This window comes from Nansenia antarctica, assembly GCF_963989245.1.
Source record: "Nansenia antarctica genome assembly, chromosome: 17".
In the NCBI taxonomy this organism is placed as follows: domain Eukaryota; kingdom Metazoa; phylum Chordata; class Actinopteri; order Argentiniformes; family Microstomatidae; genus Nansenia; species Nansenia antarctica.
Genome location: NC_137687.1, coordinates 12,512,660 through 12,531,456, shown reverse-complemented (window position 1 = coordinate 12,531,456; position 18,797 = coordinate 12,512,660). Strand labels below are relative to the sequence as shown.

At 40.4% G+C, this 18,797-nt stretch overlaps 2 protein-coding genes across 3 annotated transcripts in view; one reads left to right on the top strand and one right to left on the bottom strand.

The window, feature by feature from the left end:
• Positions 1 to 8,393: 8,393 nt before the first annotated feature.
• caap1 (caspase activity and apoptosis inhibitor 1) lies at positions 8,394 to 11,928 on the bottom strand. 2 transcript variants are annotated; one of them, XM_080547477.1, is made up of 6 exons: positions 11,777 to 11,928; positions 9,918 to 10,109; positions 9,667 to 9,751; positions 9,488 to 9,548; positions 9,338 to 9,405; positions 8,394 to 9,104 (listed from the first exon to the last, which is right to left on the bottom strand). In XM_080547477.1, the coding sequence occupies exons 1-6, from the start codon at positions 11,882 to 11,884 to the stop codon at positions 8,617 to 8,619; spliced, it is 1,002 nt and encodes a 333-aa protein (XP_080403603.1). In that variant the 5' UTR covers positions 11,885 to 11,928; the 3' UTR covers positions 8,394 to 8,616. The 2 variants fall into 2 exon arrangements, with proteins under 2 accessions (XP_080403603.1, XP_080403604.1); XM_080547478.1 differs by lacking the exon at positions 11,777 to 11,928 and adding an exon at positions 10,195 to 10,269.
• A 5,104-nt stretch (positions 11,929 to 17,032) lies between these two features.
• The window catches only part of LOC308172384 (trans-2,3-enoyl-CoA reductase-like), a gene marked incomplete at both ends in the record, with an annotated part of 32,705 nt that continues 30,940 nt past the window's right edge, over positions 17,033 to 18,797 (top strand). The window contains one exon of the mRNA XM_080547296.1: positions 17,033 to 17,203. Coding sequence (XP_080403422.1) covers positions 17,033 to 17,203 — 171 coding nt within the window. The remainder of the gene's footprint in view (positions 17,204 to 18,797) is intronic.

The window sequence follows — 18,797 nt, the reverse complement described above, 5'->3', positions numbered from 1 at the left end:
TGCTGGTGAAATGTGCAACCAGTAGCTAAAGTCATTTAAGCACATTTTATTGACATGTGCTTAAACTACAGATTTGGAAGCTTTCAAATGATGTGTCATACATTGAAATCGGAGAAAAATGTAACACAACAGGCGTATTTGAATGTTGGTAGGCTACCTCAAACACTGAATGGGAGAAAAGTGACTAAAAAAGTGCTTTGAATTGCATTCATGTACGAAAGGCGCTATATAAATAAAGTTTCACTTCACTTCACTTCACTTCACTAAATGCAGCCACAGCTACGAACGCTGCTAACAGCTAGCGGCTAACAAAATACATCGCTACGAAGGTCTAAACTGTATTTTAATAACATCACAACATGCTGAGAGAACATCGACATGCTAAAAACACATAACTACACATAACTAGATGAACACACAGTCCTTGCTTTTGAACACGTCCTCAAACTAAAGTATCTTTTACAAGTCAGTATCACTTACCGGTAGCCTCCAGCAAACGAGAAGTATTTAGTGATCGTTAAACTATTATTTATTATATCGAGTGGGTACTTTAAAACTTCAAGTTGGTGTTATGAAAAAAAAACGAAAACTTGATATTGTTGACACAATAAGTTTCACTTTCACTTTTTGACCCCTTCGAGTGAGCGTGTGGCTTGCAGGTTCACCAGTCGCAGTCACGTACTTATGTAGAGAAAACATAATGGTTATGCAGGTGCTGATTCAGGTGTGAATATGACTGATAACTTATATCATTACTTCCATGTGACCTTTACTCTGACCTTGTATTAGTATTAGACATTTTATCACCATGGAAGAGTAGGATATCTCAATTCTCTTACTGGATTGCTTTTCCCAATGCTGATGAATTTGGGGTTGTGAGAGGAGTATACTTAATGGGAAGGAGATATTGATAATTGTACTTACTTCAGAATTTATAACCCCAGAAGAAGAAATTGTTGATTTTCAACGTCTCATTCTAGTGGCATAGGCCTACACCACATTTTAAATTGTTTCACAAGTCACAACATTCTGCTTTCCGAAGCTGAATTAAATTGTATCGATCACTGTGCTCTGAAAGGTAAACCAATTTCTGCTTTCACAAAGTTACATAAAGTATGGAATTCTGAGTGAGTCGATCAAAATAACTCAGCAACCAGAAACTATTATGTCTTAGCTATATTTTACAGTGAACCTTGCTTGCGATTGTTATGTCTGACGTCAAACGTGACGTTTAGCAATTTCCGGGTCCAAACCAGAAATTTCCTCCACCAGAGTACCAGTGTACTACAGCGGTAGAATGACAGTTCAATCGTTTTTTAGACTCGGATCTATTCATACAACAAGGGACACAGCACTTTCCTGTTTTTCCATTATTTGTCAGCGTCTTTGAGCCTCGAAAAAGCACTATATAAATATAATGAATTATTATTATTACTGAGGAATTTCGAAGAGAGTGCCTCAGCCAACTTTGGACCCGGAAACACGTCACGACTTAACAACCGATACTCTAACACACTATCAGTAGGCCCTACAAGTCATAGAATATATAGACAAACTACCGCAGGAAAGTCTCACCTAGGTATACCCGTAATATCAATAAAAACCTGTTGCATGCTCTCTCTTTTGAAAAATGTAACTTTTATTTTACTGTAACCAATAAAGCCAAGAGCGACAAAGCCTTTGATTCAAGAGTGATTCAGCTTTTAAAAGTCATAGAGTCTGATTGTTTTCTCTTCAAAATGACATTAAAGCCAACGGGAAATGTCTCTGCTAGACCCTTCACAATCAGAGGATGGGACAAGCAATCACTTTGGGAAGTGAAATTGTTGCAGACAGTGGTTGGTAATTGGCTGTCAACATGTTGGGCTGGAATAACACTCTATTCATATGTCTTGATGAAAGAGGAGGACTGGGGCTGGGATCGCTGAGGGAGAAAAAAGCTTCCTCGTGGCATCAGTTTGCTGTTTGGGTGACTCATATCATGTTTGTATTGTATGAAGATCAATAGACAGACAAGCACTCCAAATGTCTATCGGGTGTATTGAGCAATCAAGCGGTCTATCCTCCAAAACATTGTACATTGACCTGTAACTTCTACACCATTACCTGGATGTGCATGACCAAAGTCAAGGTGAAGGTCAAACCGTGGCTGGAATTCTAATCAGTAATATACAAATATAAAAAAGGGATATAAAACGAATAAGCCTACTGAATTCAATTCCACAATTCAAAGAGTTTTTCATATTCTGTCAGAAAGTTAACAAACAAAACAAAAGTATAACTATTATACTAGTACTATATATAAAACAATATATAATATAACTAGTATAACATACAGTATAAACAATACAAAGATTATTTTTTCTATTAAAAATAAACAACAAATGAACTTTTTTATCTAGCCTGCATATATTGTGGCCCTGGCTGTACACGCGAGAAGTGTCAATATGTCATAAGGAAAGACAAGGCCATTAAGCTAAGGAAAGGAAACCGAACCCCCCAGAGGAAAAGACTGACAGAACATCACTGGACGTCATACACTTCTTTTGACAATTCTTTTGACAATTACTTATATAATGCAATTGCTTTGCAAGCTGGCGGGAGAAACAGTTTGGCAGGTTTACCACAACTTTGACAAAAGTAATTTACTCCCCTCGGTCCTTGTGTGTTTCTTCTAACAAATAAAAATAAAGAAATGAAAACCCCACAGGGAGTTGACAGCTCGATGTGCAAACCCCTAATGCAAACCAAGGAAGGATTCACACAGCATTGTAACGTCGTGCTGGATCCAGGCTACAGTGTAATGCTGTGATGTGATTCATTTTAGGACAATGTGGTCCTAACAACTGTTCTGAAGACAGCTGGGGCGAAAGCTGGGACCAGAATCAAACAGCTGTTTAAGTTTAACTTCCCGGATAGGGTGGTTGCTTCAAAAACAACTGTCATTGGAGCTGTTATGATGTCCTTTCACACATGTAGCTCTGGGGAACTTGCTAAGCTCTTTAGGATCAATGCCATATTTTAGTCATTTTGGGCTTAATGCGTGAAATGTCTCACAATGACAGTTGACTTTTGCAGTTTTGTATTATGCCATTATTTTTTGGGGTTATATACGTTTAAAGATAAACACATGCCGTGTGTCTGTGAAAGGATTTGTGTCTGTGTGCATCAGAGGTAATCATTACAAACAAGTGTGTCATGTTTTCCCTACCCTCAAACTAAGTAGTTCAAAAGCCTCAGCAGCCAATCATCAGTCAAGACAAAATGTGTTTTAGCATCAAGATCAGGCCAACTGGAATATACAGTACGAGACGTATGTCAACCAGTTTTTACAATAATACCCAAATATTATTTTCATCAATAGACTATTCAAGGACATTAGCTGGACCACAAAACCATTCAAGTCATACATCCTCTATCAAAACTGTACAAACACAGAGCCCTACAGTAGATGGTAGATACACTATCTATCTATCGCTAAGAACGACTTACATTTAAGTCACAAACATGTCAAAATAAATACCAGCCATCAGTATAAAAGTTTGCAAAAGAAAAAAAGCAACACTAATGGCAAAGAGTTGTCTCCCTGAGAAAGCCACCAAATCTCTGTGGACTGCACTTGAAGGTCTTGTAGCAGGGCCTGTCAGGGAGGGGAGTTTGCTTTGATGTAATATTGCGATATTTTATTCGATTATGCTGGTTTGATTGTGCGAGGTCATCCATCCTGGGTGATGTCTCTCCATATCTGTCAGGAGCATTTTGCTTTATTGGCTCGCCGGGTGACTCGCCAGAATATCAATGGTCGTTTGATGGCATTAATGCGGCATTTAAATGCAGGCCCTCGAGTTGGGAAAAACTCATGCGGAGCACAGAAGGAATCTGAAAGTCAGATGTCAAAAGATGGTGGAATTTCACAAAAAATGCTGATGTTATGGTGGAGCGGCACATCAAATTTCAAAATCAAGGCTATTTGAATTCGGGTATAGGCTACTGCATACTTGAGATGTGTAGCTATTGTAGAAGTCAATGACAATGTTTTGGCCAAGACTAGTCTGTTGTCTGGCTGCATCTGTGAGTGCATCTAGTAAAAGTTGTTTTGGTAACATTTCAGTATAGGGAACACTTATAAGGCACTCATTTGTGACGTTATAAGTGTTTGATAAGTGGCTAATTGGGAAATGTTGGGGTATGACTAGCCATTTATTACGTTTTTATTCAGTGTTTTTTTATTCTGATGTACAATGTCCTGCATAAGTAATGGCACAGTGAAGCATTTTTTCTTTGGCTTCATTCAAACAATTACTATACGGTTAAAGTATTATTATTATTATTATCTCATTATTTGATGTGTACATATTGGTTTTACCATTCAGAAATGTTTATGCATAATCCCCCTAATTAAGGGTAATGGGACATGTTTAATAAATATCCAAATGAAACACTGATGTTTAGTATTGGTTAGAAATCCTTCGCTAGCAATAACTGCCTGAAGTCTGCGACCCACTGACATGCTGAGGATGTTTTGCCTTCAGTCTGCTCTTCAGCTAATTAAACGCAATAGGATTTAATTCTGGAGATTGACTTGGCCAGTCAACAACCTTCCACTTGTTTGTCCGTAAAAAAAACTTCTAGTTGTATGTTGGCAGTATGTTTTGGGTCACTGTCCTGCTGATATGATGTGGATCCAATGACCTGGTACTTGGGCTGACGAGGTGTTTCGGTACACATCAGAATTCTACCTCCTGGACAGTTTCCTGATCTGTGGGAGTTTTTGTGGGAGCTTAATAATAATACATTAGACTTATATAGTGCTTTTCTAGACACTCAAAGTCGCTTTACAAACTGAAAAGATTGAGTAGTGATAATAAAAAGAAACAAAAAAGAAATAAAAGAAAGTATAGGGGCCTAATTAAGGTAGTGCTGGGGACACATGGGAAGGGGAGGGGGAGGGGGATGGTTAACTGGGTTAACTGGTGAAGGCGAGCTTGAAGAGGTGGGTTTTGAGGGCCTGTTTAAATGTTGGCAGGGTGTTGGCCTGTCTGGTGTGGTTGGGGCTGATCTTCTGTCATCCACTGTAGAAGTCTTCCTTGGCCTATTGTCGATTTCTGATTTCTGAGCTCACCAGTCACTTTATTTGCTTTGAATGATGTTCCAAACTGTTATAACCTGAAGTAGCAGGACTATGCATAACAATTGTTTCCCTTTCTGAATGGTGAAACAAAGTACACAAAATAACGAACATTTATATGTGACAAATATCGAATAAACGCTGTAAATCTCTAACTTTAACTTCATAGCAATTTGTATACAAATGTTTGAAGCCAAAAGAAAGGAAACAAGCTTCACTGTCACTATACTTACGCAGAGCAGTGTAAGAACAGAGAAGTAGCTGGCCAGTTAGATGTCATTTCAACAATCCTCCAATCACTGGCTCACATCCAGGGATTGAACCAGCAAGCTATCTTGAACTGGCTAGCCCCCCTAAACTCAAAGCCAACCTTGGCTCCAATAAAATTATTATGTGGGTGTGTGTGTATGGGGGGGTTCATAAAGTGTTACCCTGGTTTTTTACACCTCCAAATCAATCACACTATACTGTGTTGTCAGTGCACTGTGTATAGTATTAGCCCTGCTCCTCTACTCCTACATAAATAACAACCTTACTACAGTATATATCGTGTTTTCCCAACACAGGCACAAGTTTCATATCTTTGACATGCCAAATTAGCCATTATAATGTATTTCTTCTCTATTCAGAGATAAATTATTCGACGGTTCATAACTGAATATCTGTGAAGATAGTAATCATGATTACTAGTGATACAACAGCAATTAACACTCGAAGGAATGGCCATTTAATTAAACTAATACTTCAGGACATCTGGCATTAAACATTTCTCCTTCACTTTGATAGAATACATGCAGTCGTACATGATGAGGATGACATGTGCACGATGATTCATTGCTTAGGGAAATCAATTACTTTAGTCACTCAGAGGTGGTACGTTTTTTCATTGCTTGTCAGCATAAGTTCAATTTAATTGAATGTGTGAAAAGAGAAAAGAGGTGATTCCGCAGAGTAGTGGACTAGAAGAAAAATGACAAGGCTGTAGAAACAACAGTGTGCATTTATGTAGCAGCATCTTGTTATTCAAACATTTAATGTTCCTGGCGAGATATAAACAACTGATTACCGGTATGTCTCCTCAGCTTTGACATCAGCAAAAACATCTCTGCAAGCTCAGAAATAAAGTAAATCCGGTTAGAATGGGCTGAATCTATTTTGTTGCTCTGTTGAGAAACTTGAGTAACATTTTATATTGTTCCCCTGCCTCAGAAGCTTTTGATTAATTGATCACATTGGACAGACAGCCATCTTTGTTGCCAGACTGAGAGATCGATGTGACATTTTGTCTAGTTCCATTATGGAGCAGGAGAAGAAGCATCAACAGTTACTGACATAAGGCAGCCCGATGTCGATACATAGGATGAAATATGTGACCCCTGTACCACTCAACCATTGTGTTTCTTAGTTAAAAAGCACAAGTCATGGGTTAGACTTTATGGGTGTTTTTAGAAGTATGGGAAATAATTGGAGATCTGAGATGTGTATCTGAAATGCAAACTAACATACTGGCTCCAAGTTGCTCCTGACCAGAGAAAACTCACAGCCCCTTGTTATTGATATTGGTTATGACTGGGTCAGACATTTTTAGTCTGGTTAGATTTTTGTTGGCGTGGGAAGAGATTTAGGTGCACGTAATATGGATTAAAACCCACCTAAACTGCAAGGTGGAGCTAATATCATCCCGCTGGTCCCTTCAGTTGTGTTGGGGCAGAGGCTGATTAAACTGGGCTTATGTACAGTATATGGACATGTTAACAGTTCAATATGGAAAGCTCTCCATTGGTTTGTATGCGTTTATGACCAATCATCTATCAAACGTGGGTAGCCCACCAAACTACAGTAAATTGGAGCTTAACATGTCCTCAGATTTCAGGAAAGGTTGGTATATCATCACCCAAGCATGGCTTACTGAACCCCCTCCTATACTATCCTCTTCATTCAGCCTACTAACTTCTCTACATTGCTCATCAGAGCAGTTGATCAGCTCATCCCAAATCCCAATTCACAAACTAATGCGACGAAACGACACTGAGAAATAGTCGTCAATCACAGATCACTATGAACACTTCACTCTCTTTATACTATTCCTAAAGTGGACGTTTTCCCCTTGAAATCAGCAATGAAGAACAAGAGACACCCGTGAGTGTGGAAAATAGCATAATTATATCTGCATTTACCAAAAAAATTGGCTCTTTTAAATGCAAATACCCAAGAGGCACTTCGGCGCTTATCCAACATTTCATTGGCTCCCAAGGGGAGGGATGTTTTGCTCTGAATCTGCATGTAATTGCATATGCCCCAACCTTACAGTTTACCAGAACAAAGCGGCTTCAGACTAAATTATGGCGAAACGCAGAAATGTAAGGTGAGAGCATGCTATTTATTCGAGTTCCCACCAAAGAGGAGAAAGCAATAGGAATTAATTCAAAAGCTATTCTAATGGCTCAAACGTTGGGGTACTTTACTTGATTTATGGGTGTAGAGCAATGGCCAATTACCTAAATTGTGTTTTTCTTTTCCCATTGTGTTTTTCTTTTTGTCTTTATATGGGTTGCTGACAAAGTTTTACAACTCAGGAGAGCCCTTTGCCCTAGTTGAGAAGGTTGAGTGTACCCTTAATTCACTTCTGTGTGTCTTCTTGTGCATAGCATGTCTTGATACTAGACAGTCTTTTGTATTAAGCTAGACATCTGCATCCATATACAAAATGGACACTTAGTTCACTAGCCACTACATCATAAGGAATAGTCGATCACTGATTTTATCACTGATAAATACAAAACAACATCCTGATTTCGGATCATGCTAACAAATCTATCAAATTAGCTAGTGCAATTGTGCCACCCATTGCTGTGGAAGTAAATTGTGTACTTTAGTGGGCACAAAGTATGATATAATATACGAATTCCTCTGAAGGTGAAACACAACAAAAGAAAAAACCTCTTACTATCACTATAATGCTCCTGCTTCTGAGTGCAGCATCTTTAAATGATGGAGTGACAGTGCCATCTAGTGAGCAGAGGGGGAAATGCAGAGTGCACTATCAACAAGGCAAAAGGTCTGAAGGTTTCAAGGACAGAAATACCATTGAAATTATTTGACACTAAAACTCACATAACTCCATTATTATCAATGTCAAAAGTTAACTCTTTAGTTGTATGTTGTATGCAATCCCTCCATTTCTCAATAAAATACCACTCCACTTCCCTTGCATATAAAAAACACACATAGCGAGAAAGGAAGTTTTCATTTTTATAAAGCAAAATATGACTCATGAAACATACTTTGACTACTCAAAATGTAAATTAATATAATCATTTGCTACTGTAGTCTCCTTTCAACTTCAAACCGACATTTGGAATGGAATGCTTAACAGAGAGAAATACAATACAGGCATAAAGAAAAGAATGCACAAACAAAACAAAAAACAACTCTTCACCTGAAAGTGTGTTGAACAAATCACAAAGTCTTTAAGACCTTTCTATCCTTTAGGCCTGCTTCTTCACATCATTAGCCTTCATTAGAGCTTTAATAGCCCTGGCTCTCATTTCCAGCTCTAGGAGCTCTAGCTGCTGGACTGAGGGCTGACTGGCCTTCGGGGCTGGGCCAGGGACGGGTGCACTCTGGGCGGGTAACCTCGTAACCAACAACGCCGTTTCTGGAGCAGTGGCTATAGCTGGCTCCGTCAGTTCATTAACCTCTTCTTGGCTGGGGGTTGATGCTAAGATCTCGCTGACACTTTTATCGATATCCTTTTGCAGCTCTTTCTTGGGTTCTGCTTGACTCACGGTCACAGGGTTCTCAATGGCTGGTGCCGGGGTGACGTCGGGGTCAGGTGTCGCTCCGGTAATGGTGTCCGCCGTCTCGGTCCCTTTCTCTGTCTTTACCGGCCGCTCGTCTTTGTGTCCCTCAATGTCACTATCGTATGTGTCTGCATTGATGCTAAGAACGTCACTCTCCTCACCAGAGCCGTCACCTTCAGCAAAAAAGAATGACAAAAGACATTTGGGGACATGTCCCGCTATCACTACAACAATAGCCAACAGTATACCTGCAAACCTGTGTCATCAAACATCAAATAACAGTCATTTCAGTTCAGTCATTGTCCCCGCTTTAGGTAAAAGTGTTTCTAATTAGCCATACGTATCACTTGGTGGAGGTTTCTCTTTCCATGCATGATGTGAACGTTTTGGTCGATATTAAATGTACCTTGCTTCAAGTCCTCCATTTCCACGCTCTCTTTGACTGACGATGTGGAATCCACATTATTGTCCTGCCTAGAAAGGGGGAAATACATGTTGATGAGTCACTCTCTACTTCAACTTGATACACATTTCAACAGTGTTGGATTGTACTCACTGGCTGTCAGTGGCAACAGTTTTTCCTTCTTCCTCTCCTGATGAAGCAGTAAGGTCTTCTCCTTCGAACCCCCCCCAAACAAACACGTAAATAGATGCATGCAATATAAGCCGCAAGAACCGATAGCAGTGTTAGCAACAATACGGAACGTTTAGATACTCAACATCCTTGGGACTTACCCTCAAGTATCTTTAGGAGGTTGTTTTTAGAGAGCTGCTCAACTTGCTCTAAACACAACTTTTTAATGTCATCCAAACTACAGCTCTATTGGACAAAAAACAAAGGAAATAAATGACAGTTAACTCAACACATCAGCTTAAATCAACATTCAGGCTTCATCACCTTGTCATTTCACTCTTTTGCTGAGGGGATACTTTGAGGAGCAAAACATTGTTTTCATGTGCAAAAATGACCAGGACTGATAAATCACCTTGAGTTCATCAGGCAGCATTTTCTGCAGTTTGCTTTCCCCCAGCACATGGAAGCACTGCTCCAGCATCTCCTGCCTGTCTGTGACGTAGGCGCTGATGGGTTTGAAGGGCACGCTCAGGTCCAGGCCTCCCTCCTCAACATCACTGGCAGGCGGATGCAGCTCCTCTGGCGGCTGATCATCCTTTGAGTCCTGTGATCAAGGAGATATAATATATCAATATGATGAGGGGGGGTGGCTTACGTCAATGTGAGAGGGGCTTAAGCTTCGTGCACACCAGGTCATTGCGTTGCACGGAAGTCATTCATCTCAATGGGGCAGTTGCGTTGATCCGTTGCGTTGCTCTGCATTGCGTTTCTTGTCCGTCAGGGTGCGGTAATCAGTCAAAATATTTCAGCTTTTGCGTTGCGTTGGGTCCGTCAAAACAACCGGAAGTAGTTTCTTGACCAGCGCTTTCGCCTTTAGATGTAAAATCCGCCATTGGCGAAAATCTTTAATTTGGCTCTACAAGTGTTAATGTCATTTTATGAAGTTTTTATATGTTTTCAGGCGAGAAAGTAACCATATATATTCGCAAAATGTATCCGGTTTATCAAAATAACCAGTTTATATATCTAATCTGACGTTTTTTCCCCCACTTCTGTGGGAAACTTCGCTAGCCTAGCTAAAGGCTATCATGTATCCTGGGCTTATAAGAGATGATGTTACCCACGTAGGAGCTCATTTTCTATCTAGTCTCCAGACTGGGTACTGAATAACCAGTCACTATTCACCTTATACAACTACTACTACTACTACTACAAGTGTAGTCTACTACTGTTCATGTTAAATCCGTGTGGAGCTAATGCTATCATAGCGTCTCCACAGGCTAGCAAAGATGGCGCCGTTAGCATCACAGACACTATGATAACATCCTCCGTAGTATCTAGTCTATCTCAGTCACAGACATGTTCAACAACAACAGGTTTTACAACAAGGAAGGGATACAACTAATAAACATGTTAACTCACTATTCACCTTACATATGTATCAACATGTAGCTGTATCAGCATGTAGCTGTATCAAACTTTTGGTTGGCCAGAGACGGCAAGAATCAATTGCTCCTCCATTGTTAAAACTTCCCCCGCTGTGCACACATGTTGCGTCTGCATCGCATGCGACATGCGTCAAGCCCATCCCACCAGGTTGCGTCAGAACGGTGGGTCACGGTTCGCGGTGTGCACGAAGCTTTAGACAGTTAGGGGGAGTGGCTTATGTCAATGTGGGAGGGGCTACGTACTACATCAATATGACGAGGGCTTGTTGTTCGTGAGCTTAGAGGGTTCTATATCCGTTTAGAATGATAAGGTTCTATATCCGTTTAGAATGATAAGGTTCTATATCCGTTTAGAATGATAAGGTTCTATCTCCGTTTAGAATGATAAGGTTCTATCTCCGTTTAGAATGATACGGTTCTATCTCCGTTTAGAATGATAAGGTTCTATCTCCGTTTAGGGCAGTTCAGAGATATTGAGCGTCAAAGTTTTTACATTCCATTATGTTTTGTGAGATGATATAATATACTAATTCCTCTGAAGGTGAAACACAACAAAAGAAAATAACTCTTACTATCACTAGGCACAGGCACCGCTCAGGGGGGATATTCCATCAACGTCGCTAAAGGAAAATCCTGGCTTATTTTTGATAACTCTTGTCAGACTAAAACCTGGATTTTCTTTTAGCGATGTTGATGGAATACCCCCTGGTGCCGAAGTGGTAAACACAGCAGGCTGTATGATCAGCCAGATAGTTAGATGCTAGATAGATGTATGTATATTATTTTGTATGCATGATCATGCATTGTGTTCAATGTGTCTCACCTCCACGCTGGATTCTGTCCCTCTGCGTTTCCTGTCGACATGCTGTTCTTCTGATTGCGAACGTTTCCTACTCTTCTTTTCCCTGCTGGTTGATTTCTTGGTAAGCATTTTTTGAGCTAATGATGAAGTCGCTAACACAAACCGATTGTTTGTTTTCTCCTTCTGCAACGACACTGTCGCAAACTTGTTTGTATTATTATCCACTTGGCGACATCTTCTTCTTCTTCTTCTTTTGTCTCCGATGGAAACCAAAGTTGCGTTACCGCCATCTGCTGGACAGAAAGGACAACACTTAAAACACTACTGGTACTGGTAGCTGGTGGCGTGTACAATACCTAGACAACAAATTGAATGAATGAATGAATGGTCTTTATTGTCATTAATACAGTACAGGTACCATACAACACAAATTAGGAGGGGGGGCTCCCCTGGTGCTTGGAAAAAGACTAAAAACGAGAGGGCCAAGAGAGAAGAATATCTACAGTCCAATAACTATAACACATTTCTTTATAATAATAAATAATAACAACAGCCAATTATTTTATATATTTTGACGTAGAAAACTGTAAACTGCACTCCATGATATGAATAGTGTGAACAATCTTCAACTTCACATCCACATGACACCATTGCAAACCATGTTTTCAAGTGAAATATGTCCCTGCAGACAATGAAACCTGCACAATCCTCGCTTCATATCCTACAACACAGATAAAGTTCAGTTTGTTATACTCTATTAAAAAGAGTACGACCACGTACAAGTCTCTAGGCCAGCTTGCAAACACACATGACTCACAAGACTATACACTGTCTTCAGTAGGCTCACCTTTTACTCCCCAAGGTAGACTTGCATTTTGTTTTGTATGGCTGGGACCAGGCTTCAAGGTGGTCGGGGTACTAGTAGGCCGTAAATCATTCTAATTGGCTTTCCCTGCCTCTATCTTAAATAAGGAGCAGGGAATACAGTGGCCATGTTGCCCGGGTGCCATGGCGACAGCTGTCTCGGGTCTAATGCTGGTTGTTATCCTGATGCTATCCGCCACATTATGCTGCGAATTTGGTGGGGCAGCGAGCATCGATCACAATCACGTCACGCTGTGTTTTCTTTGCAACATCTGCTCCCATGCGTCTGAATATCACCTCGTTAAGGCTGTAGTTGAGCCAGCAACAGAGGAGGAGGCCAATACATTTGGAATTCATACAGTTAGAAGAATAAACAACCGTCAATAGTGTGTCGCCAGCAGGGATGGGCAGTATTTCTGTTACATTAAATCATATTTCAATTATTTTGTTTAAAGTATTTTGTAATGAACAAAAAATAAAGTATTAAAACAAATAAATAAGTGTTTTGTAACAAGGTCTTTGTATGTTCTAAATAGAGATCAGAGTTGGCCAGTTATTCAGGCTGAAATGTTTTAATGAAGCAGAACCTTTTTGGAATCACACTCTCATTATAATATACTAGCCATGCCTGTGCCTTGTAACCCTTGTTATCATGAGGACGTCCTCTTGGTATAACAGTTTACTTAATTTCAGAAACTACCAGAAGAGTCTGATTTAGTGAGAGGAAGTGGTCCACAGTTCAAACTCCACAGGTTAACATAGGGATCTCTCCGTGTGGAGGAGTTCAAAAGGATGTGGAGGTAGCAGAGGGGATTTGGAATCATACTCTTGTGATGAGGTAGCCCAGCCTGTGATTTCTAAGCCCATATAGCAGCCCTTCTACCACAAGGATGTCATCTTGGTATAATGGTTTATGTCTGTGGCATCCATACAAGAAGTCCTTGGTTGGAATCCAGCTATTTTTTTGAGGATGAATCTTACTAAATTCGGTTATTTCCAAGATTGTGCTGACAACATAGCCCTACTGCACCACAGTTGTTGAACATTTCTGGTAAAATTTCCTTGTGAACTTGATATAAAAAAGAAAGAAAATACTGTGTGTGAGTAATTGAAAGATGTGAGTAACACGGGCTATGTGTGTCTTCCTGAAGGCTGCTTGCCTTGCAAACATATTTTCTGTATTTTGAAAATACAAAATATATTTCAATCAAAGTTAGTTTATTGATTTATTTTGATACATTGGTCTTGCTATTTTGCATTTTGTAACATGATACATCTTGATGCCAAACTCTGGTTGTCAGTGGGTGGACAGTAAGAGCAACTAATTACAAGTAGCCTATCTATCCCTCCGCACCATAGTAAAGAGGGAGTAAAATGTTTATCTGTACTATACTTCAGTTGTACCCAATGAAAGCTCTGCTCTTGGAGGCTGGATGCACTAAAATACAAAAAAGAAAAGAGAATACATTTGAATTGACGACATTTAAGGCATTGCTACTCTACTCATTTTGATGAATGTCCAGAGCCACCTAAAGCCCACTCCTGCATCTATAAAATAATGAGTTATATTATGAGAGCTGTAGAGCTATATCTTGTCTTTTCTGCAAGTAAGGCCATAGACACCCTAAGCTGAAACATTGTTGACAAAAAGTGTGTAATATGAACATACTCTTTACATGGCGAGTACAGAAATGTGCAGAGATTTGGGGTATAATACTGGTACACAGGTATAATACTGTACATGATATACTTTGTCAAACCGTCTCCTGAAAACCACTGCCACAGTCAACTCGTACCACCAGAGCTACTGCGAGAGGAGACTGCTCCATCCCATTCAGAACGAGCACATTCAGCCAGACTGCTTTCTCAATCCAAGCATCTCATGATTGGAATAAACTACCTGAAAACATAAGAAAGTGCACCACCTACAGATCATTTTACAACCACTTGAAATCATGGCTCACTAGCGATGCAGTCACTAATTCCACTAGCAATGGATCGTTTTTTATCTCTCTGTTGTGCTGATGTCTTTATTGTTTCTATGATGATGTGTTTTAAGCTGATGCCTTTTATTAACTGTATATTGTTTACTTTTTTTGCTGATGTGCTAACCATTGTGTATTGCAATTAGGGATGGACGGTTTTTCGGTTAAACCGAAAACCGGGGTTTATAAAAATAGAAACGGTTTTTTATCAAAACCGTCTGAAACCGTTTTTTTTTTTTTGAAGAATAAAATAGAATAAGAATAAAACTGGAACATGTCACATGTTTGTCGTGTGTGAAAATAACAATGATACAGTCTGAATCTGCCGCGCAATGAGTGAGAGGTTTGGTCAGTTGTGAAGAATAACTGAGGATTAATATCTAATTGGGATTATATTTAAGGGTAACGAATCACTCTATGGGAAAGATAGTTCAGTTATTGGTAGATAGGAAAGTTTTTTTTACAATTACTCGCTTACATTTAATAAGATCATTTTCGCTGCTCTCTGTAAAGCGCATTGGGTCACTTTTGTGAGAAATGCGCTATAGAAATAAAATGTGATTTGATTTGATATCAATCAATCAATCAAACTTTATTTATGTTCTATAGCACAAATCATGCATTGAATGTAACTCCAAGTGCAGTATTTACTAAACCACAATATAATAAAACAAGAGCTATACGGATCAAGAGTGTTTGTGCACAGCGCCACTGTGTGTGAAGGCGCTACTGAAAGTGATGACAGAACGCATGTCTCAGAAGATACGCGGTCACTTAGTGACGCAAAGGTAGTTCTGTATTTATCTCTATCTGTATTAGTACATTTATTTTGAAAGCTCTATTTTGACAGCTCTACCATGGGCACTTTTATTTTGATGGGGCATTCTTTGTTGATTGACTTACGACAGTTCAGGACGAGTCAGTCTCGCGGCATGTGGTTTTTATGAAAAGCTTTAAGTATGTTCACTGCATAATTCTAAGTCTAATATTTCAGTGATTATTGAGCAGTATTCAAATATTTAAATACATTGAGCAGCAGCTGAAACTTTGTCTAAGAACCAAGATATTGAGAAAGTTCAACAGTTCATTCAATGAAGACGCTGTTCCAAGAGATGATCTTCCGTGCAGGCGTGCACCCTGGATCAGCGGAGCTGGTGTGTTAAGTGTTCATGTGTTTTCATGTATGGTGTAGCTTACAAAAGTCTGCCTTTCCACTTATATTTGTGAAACTAAGTAGCCTAAATGTGTTGCGACTGTGCTTACGGTGTTTTAATGGTGTTCGACATGAGTGTATTGTAGCAGTAGGGCTCAATTATTTGAAATTGGCGCTCTTTTTTTTTTTTTTTTTTTTTACATAATTTTTTTTTTTTTTTTTTTTTTTTACTGTATTTTTCGGTTAACCGGAAAACCGCGGTTTTACTCTCTGACGGTTTTTCGGTTTCAATAATTGGAAACCGTCCATCCCTAATTGCAATGTAATGCAATGTCCAACGCCTGTCTCTCCTTTTTAAGCTGTTCAGGGTCTACGGATGAAAACTAGCCTTCATGGCTAATTCTGGTGCATTCTTTGATGCACACTGTCCCTGCCAAATAAACTATAATTGAAAAAAATGATTCAACTACATTACAGTCAAGTCAACTAAAACCCAAAAAGTTTGAAGCCAACATTGGATTCCAAAACAACTCAACATAGGACAGTATGACTTAACCGGTAAAAAAGTAAAGGTCTTCATAGTACCTGAATAATTACCCCTGTCAGAGACCACTTGACAGAGACACTAGACACAAACTACTATAAACGCACAGTCATCTCTCAAGCTTGACTGGGCTCCCTGATTCATAATTATTGCCCTCAGTGGCTGAGTATGGATGCTATGTCGATATCATGACCTCACTTTTCTTTAGTGGACATCACAGAGTCCGAGTCATCGAGTCATTCATCCCCTACTACCACAACAACATACAGTAGCTGGTATTAGGAAATCAGGGACCCCTCACAGACCCCCACCATTTGGGAAGAGCATGTGAGAGATAACCCTCACTGCCTACTACACTCCGAGCCATCAGCAGTGAGACAAGATAAGAAGTGTAACACTCTCTCTTTTGTAGTACGACAGTGAACACTAAGGCGTGGAAAAGACAAACCAGACAGGACAAATCAGATTGGGTATAAATATAGCCATATGATTAGATAGACATTGTTCTCTGTCTCGGCGTCTAAGATTATGCCACTTAATGTGGCATGTCACCTCATGTCCCCACAGAATCAGTTCGGGCCGATGATGCTATTTAAGAGAATTGCTTTTCTTTCCCAGAACCAGGCAGTGTTTATACTGAGAAGCGCACAAATTAGAACCGAGCAAGACAGCTAGGGGTGTAAATAGTCTCTTTTAGTCGATATAAGGGAGACAGTTCCTGGTCCAAAAAGATGCCAATACAACGGGATGCAGCCAGGACCTTCCATGGAATCTCACAGGTTGTGGTAAACGGCGATAGCCCCCAGAGACTGCACAACAAACGGGGATACAACAAGTTGGGATACATGGAGGTGGAGATTCTGAATCCTCACACCGGAAGACCTATGTATGTCATTGATAAGGTACATAGTTGTGTGTGTTTGTGTGTGTGTGTGTGTGTGTGTGCAGCATGCATGTGTATTACTTTGTGTGTGCGTGTGTGTCCTGTCTTGTGAATACCACCTCAGGGGTGTTAATTCGACTTCAGCAGGATCACTGTGTTCCCAAACAGCACTTACTAGCCAAGCCGTTGTCGTTATTGAGATGTTGCTTTTGAATGAGGGCATTTCTCCTCCATGCAATGAGCAGTTCAAGTGGGAGATTGTGTCTGATAATGGAATGGGCTTGCGTCAGCTGGTAGGACAAGCTCAGCCATGACAGCTGCAATAATGCACCATCCCCGACTGCCTCTCCCGTTGTCAGTCTCAGTGCCAGGGCAAGAGAGAGAGAGAGAGAGGGGGAGATGGGGAAAGAGAGATATTATGGCCGTGTGCCAGTGCGTCCTGAGTCTCCTGTGCGAGACAGTAATTTTTCATTGCAGCTGACTCAATAACTGAACCCTTGGCCCCCCCAACCCCTTTATCGAGCCACTGAGATGTCTACCCAAAGTGCATCAGAGTACAGCCTGGTTCTCTCTTCAGAGAGGGATTTGCACAGGTAATGTTGCTAGCTTTAACCGACTTTAGCAGCTTTAGCGACTGGATTAAGAGGGTCTTACGAGTTGTCAATGTGTCTTATCGCTGGGCTCAGCTAAGTGTCCTCTCTGTAGTTAAGGTGTATTTCCCTATCAATTGCTTCCCACTTAACAGGATGTGTGCAGGAGCTAACTCTAAACCTACGCCCTAGTCCTTTCTGACATAGTATACCTGGCTTCTGGCATGATTAAATATAGCATATTGCAACAGTATCAGTTAATTGTACGTATCCAAGAAGAGAGCATCCAAAGGCATGCCAGCGATCACATTGCCGGAGGAATGGGTGCCATCTACTGTAGGAAGACAAAGGCACATTACATTAGTTACATTTTAAATGGTAATTTCTGAATCATTTAATTGCTCTCCCCCCTTCTATACTTGCTATTTGCAACCAAAGGTTATTCATCTAAACCTCTATTGGAAACGTAATTGAGTACTGCGCTCACAACAGTGGAACAAAACAGCACAGGTGCAGAGAACCATAGCACTACTAATTTCTTTACTCTCGGCTTAGATTCAACCGTTTACAATACGAAGACGAAGACTCAATGTTCCCACTCTCTCAGCATCTGCTTAACTGGAATATTGATCATCCTCCTCACTTGAGCAGAAGATTTCCCTGTACTGTAGGAGTGCTCAGATTGGGGTGGCGAGAGAGGGAGAGAGAGGGAGGGAGAGAGAGAGAGAGAGAGGGAGAGAGAGAGGGAGAGAGAGGGAGAGAGAGGGAGAGAGAGAGGGAGAGAGAGGGAGAGAGAGGGAGCCTCCGCAGCAGAGGGGAACGGAAGTCTGGAGACGTCTGGATAATTAATGCTTGTCTCCTCCTGGTGCCTGACTCTTGGGAACATTGTGATTTATCAAGCGCAACGCCCCGAGTGTGGTGCTCCGAAAGGTGTGGTTGTGACACACAGGTACTGGGCAGGGAGAGAGGGGGGAAAGAGGACCAACACAACACCATATCCTACTATGATCTCATTGAGTCCAA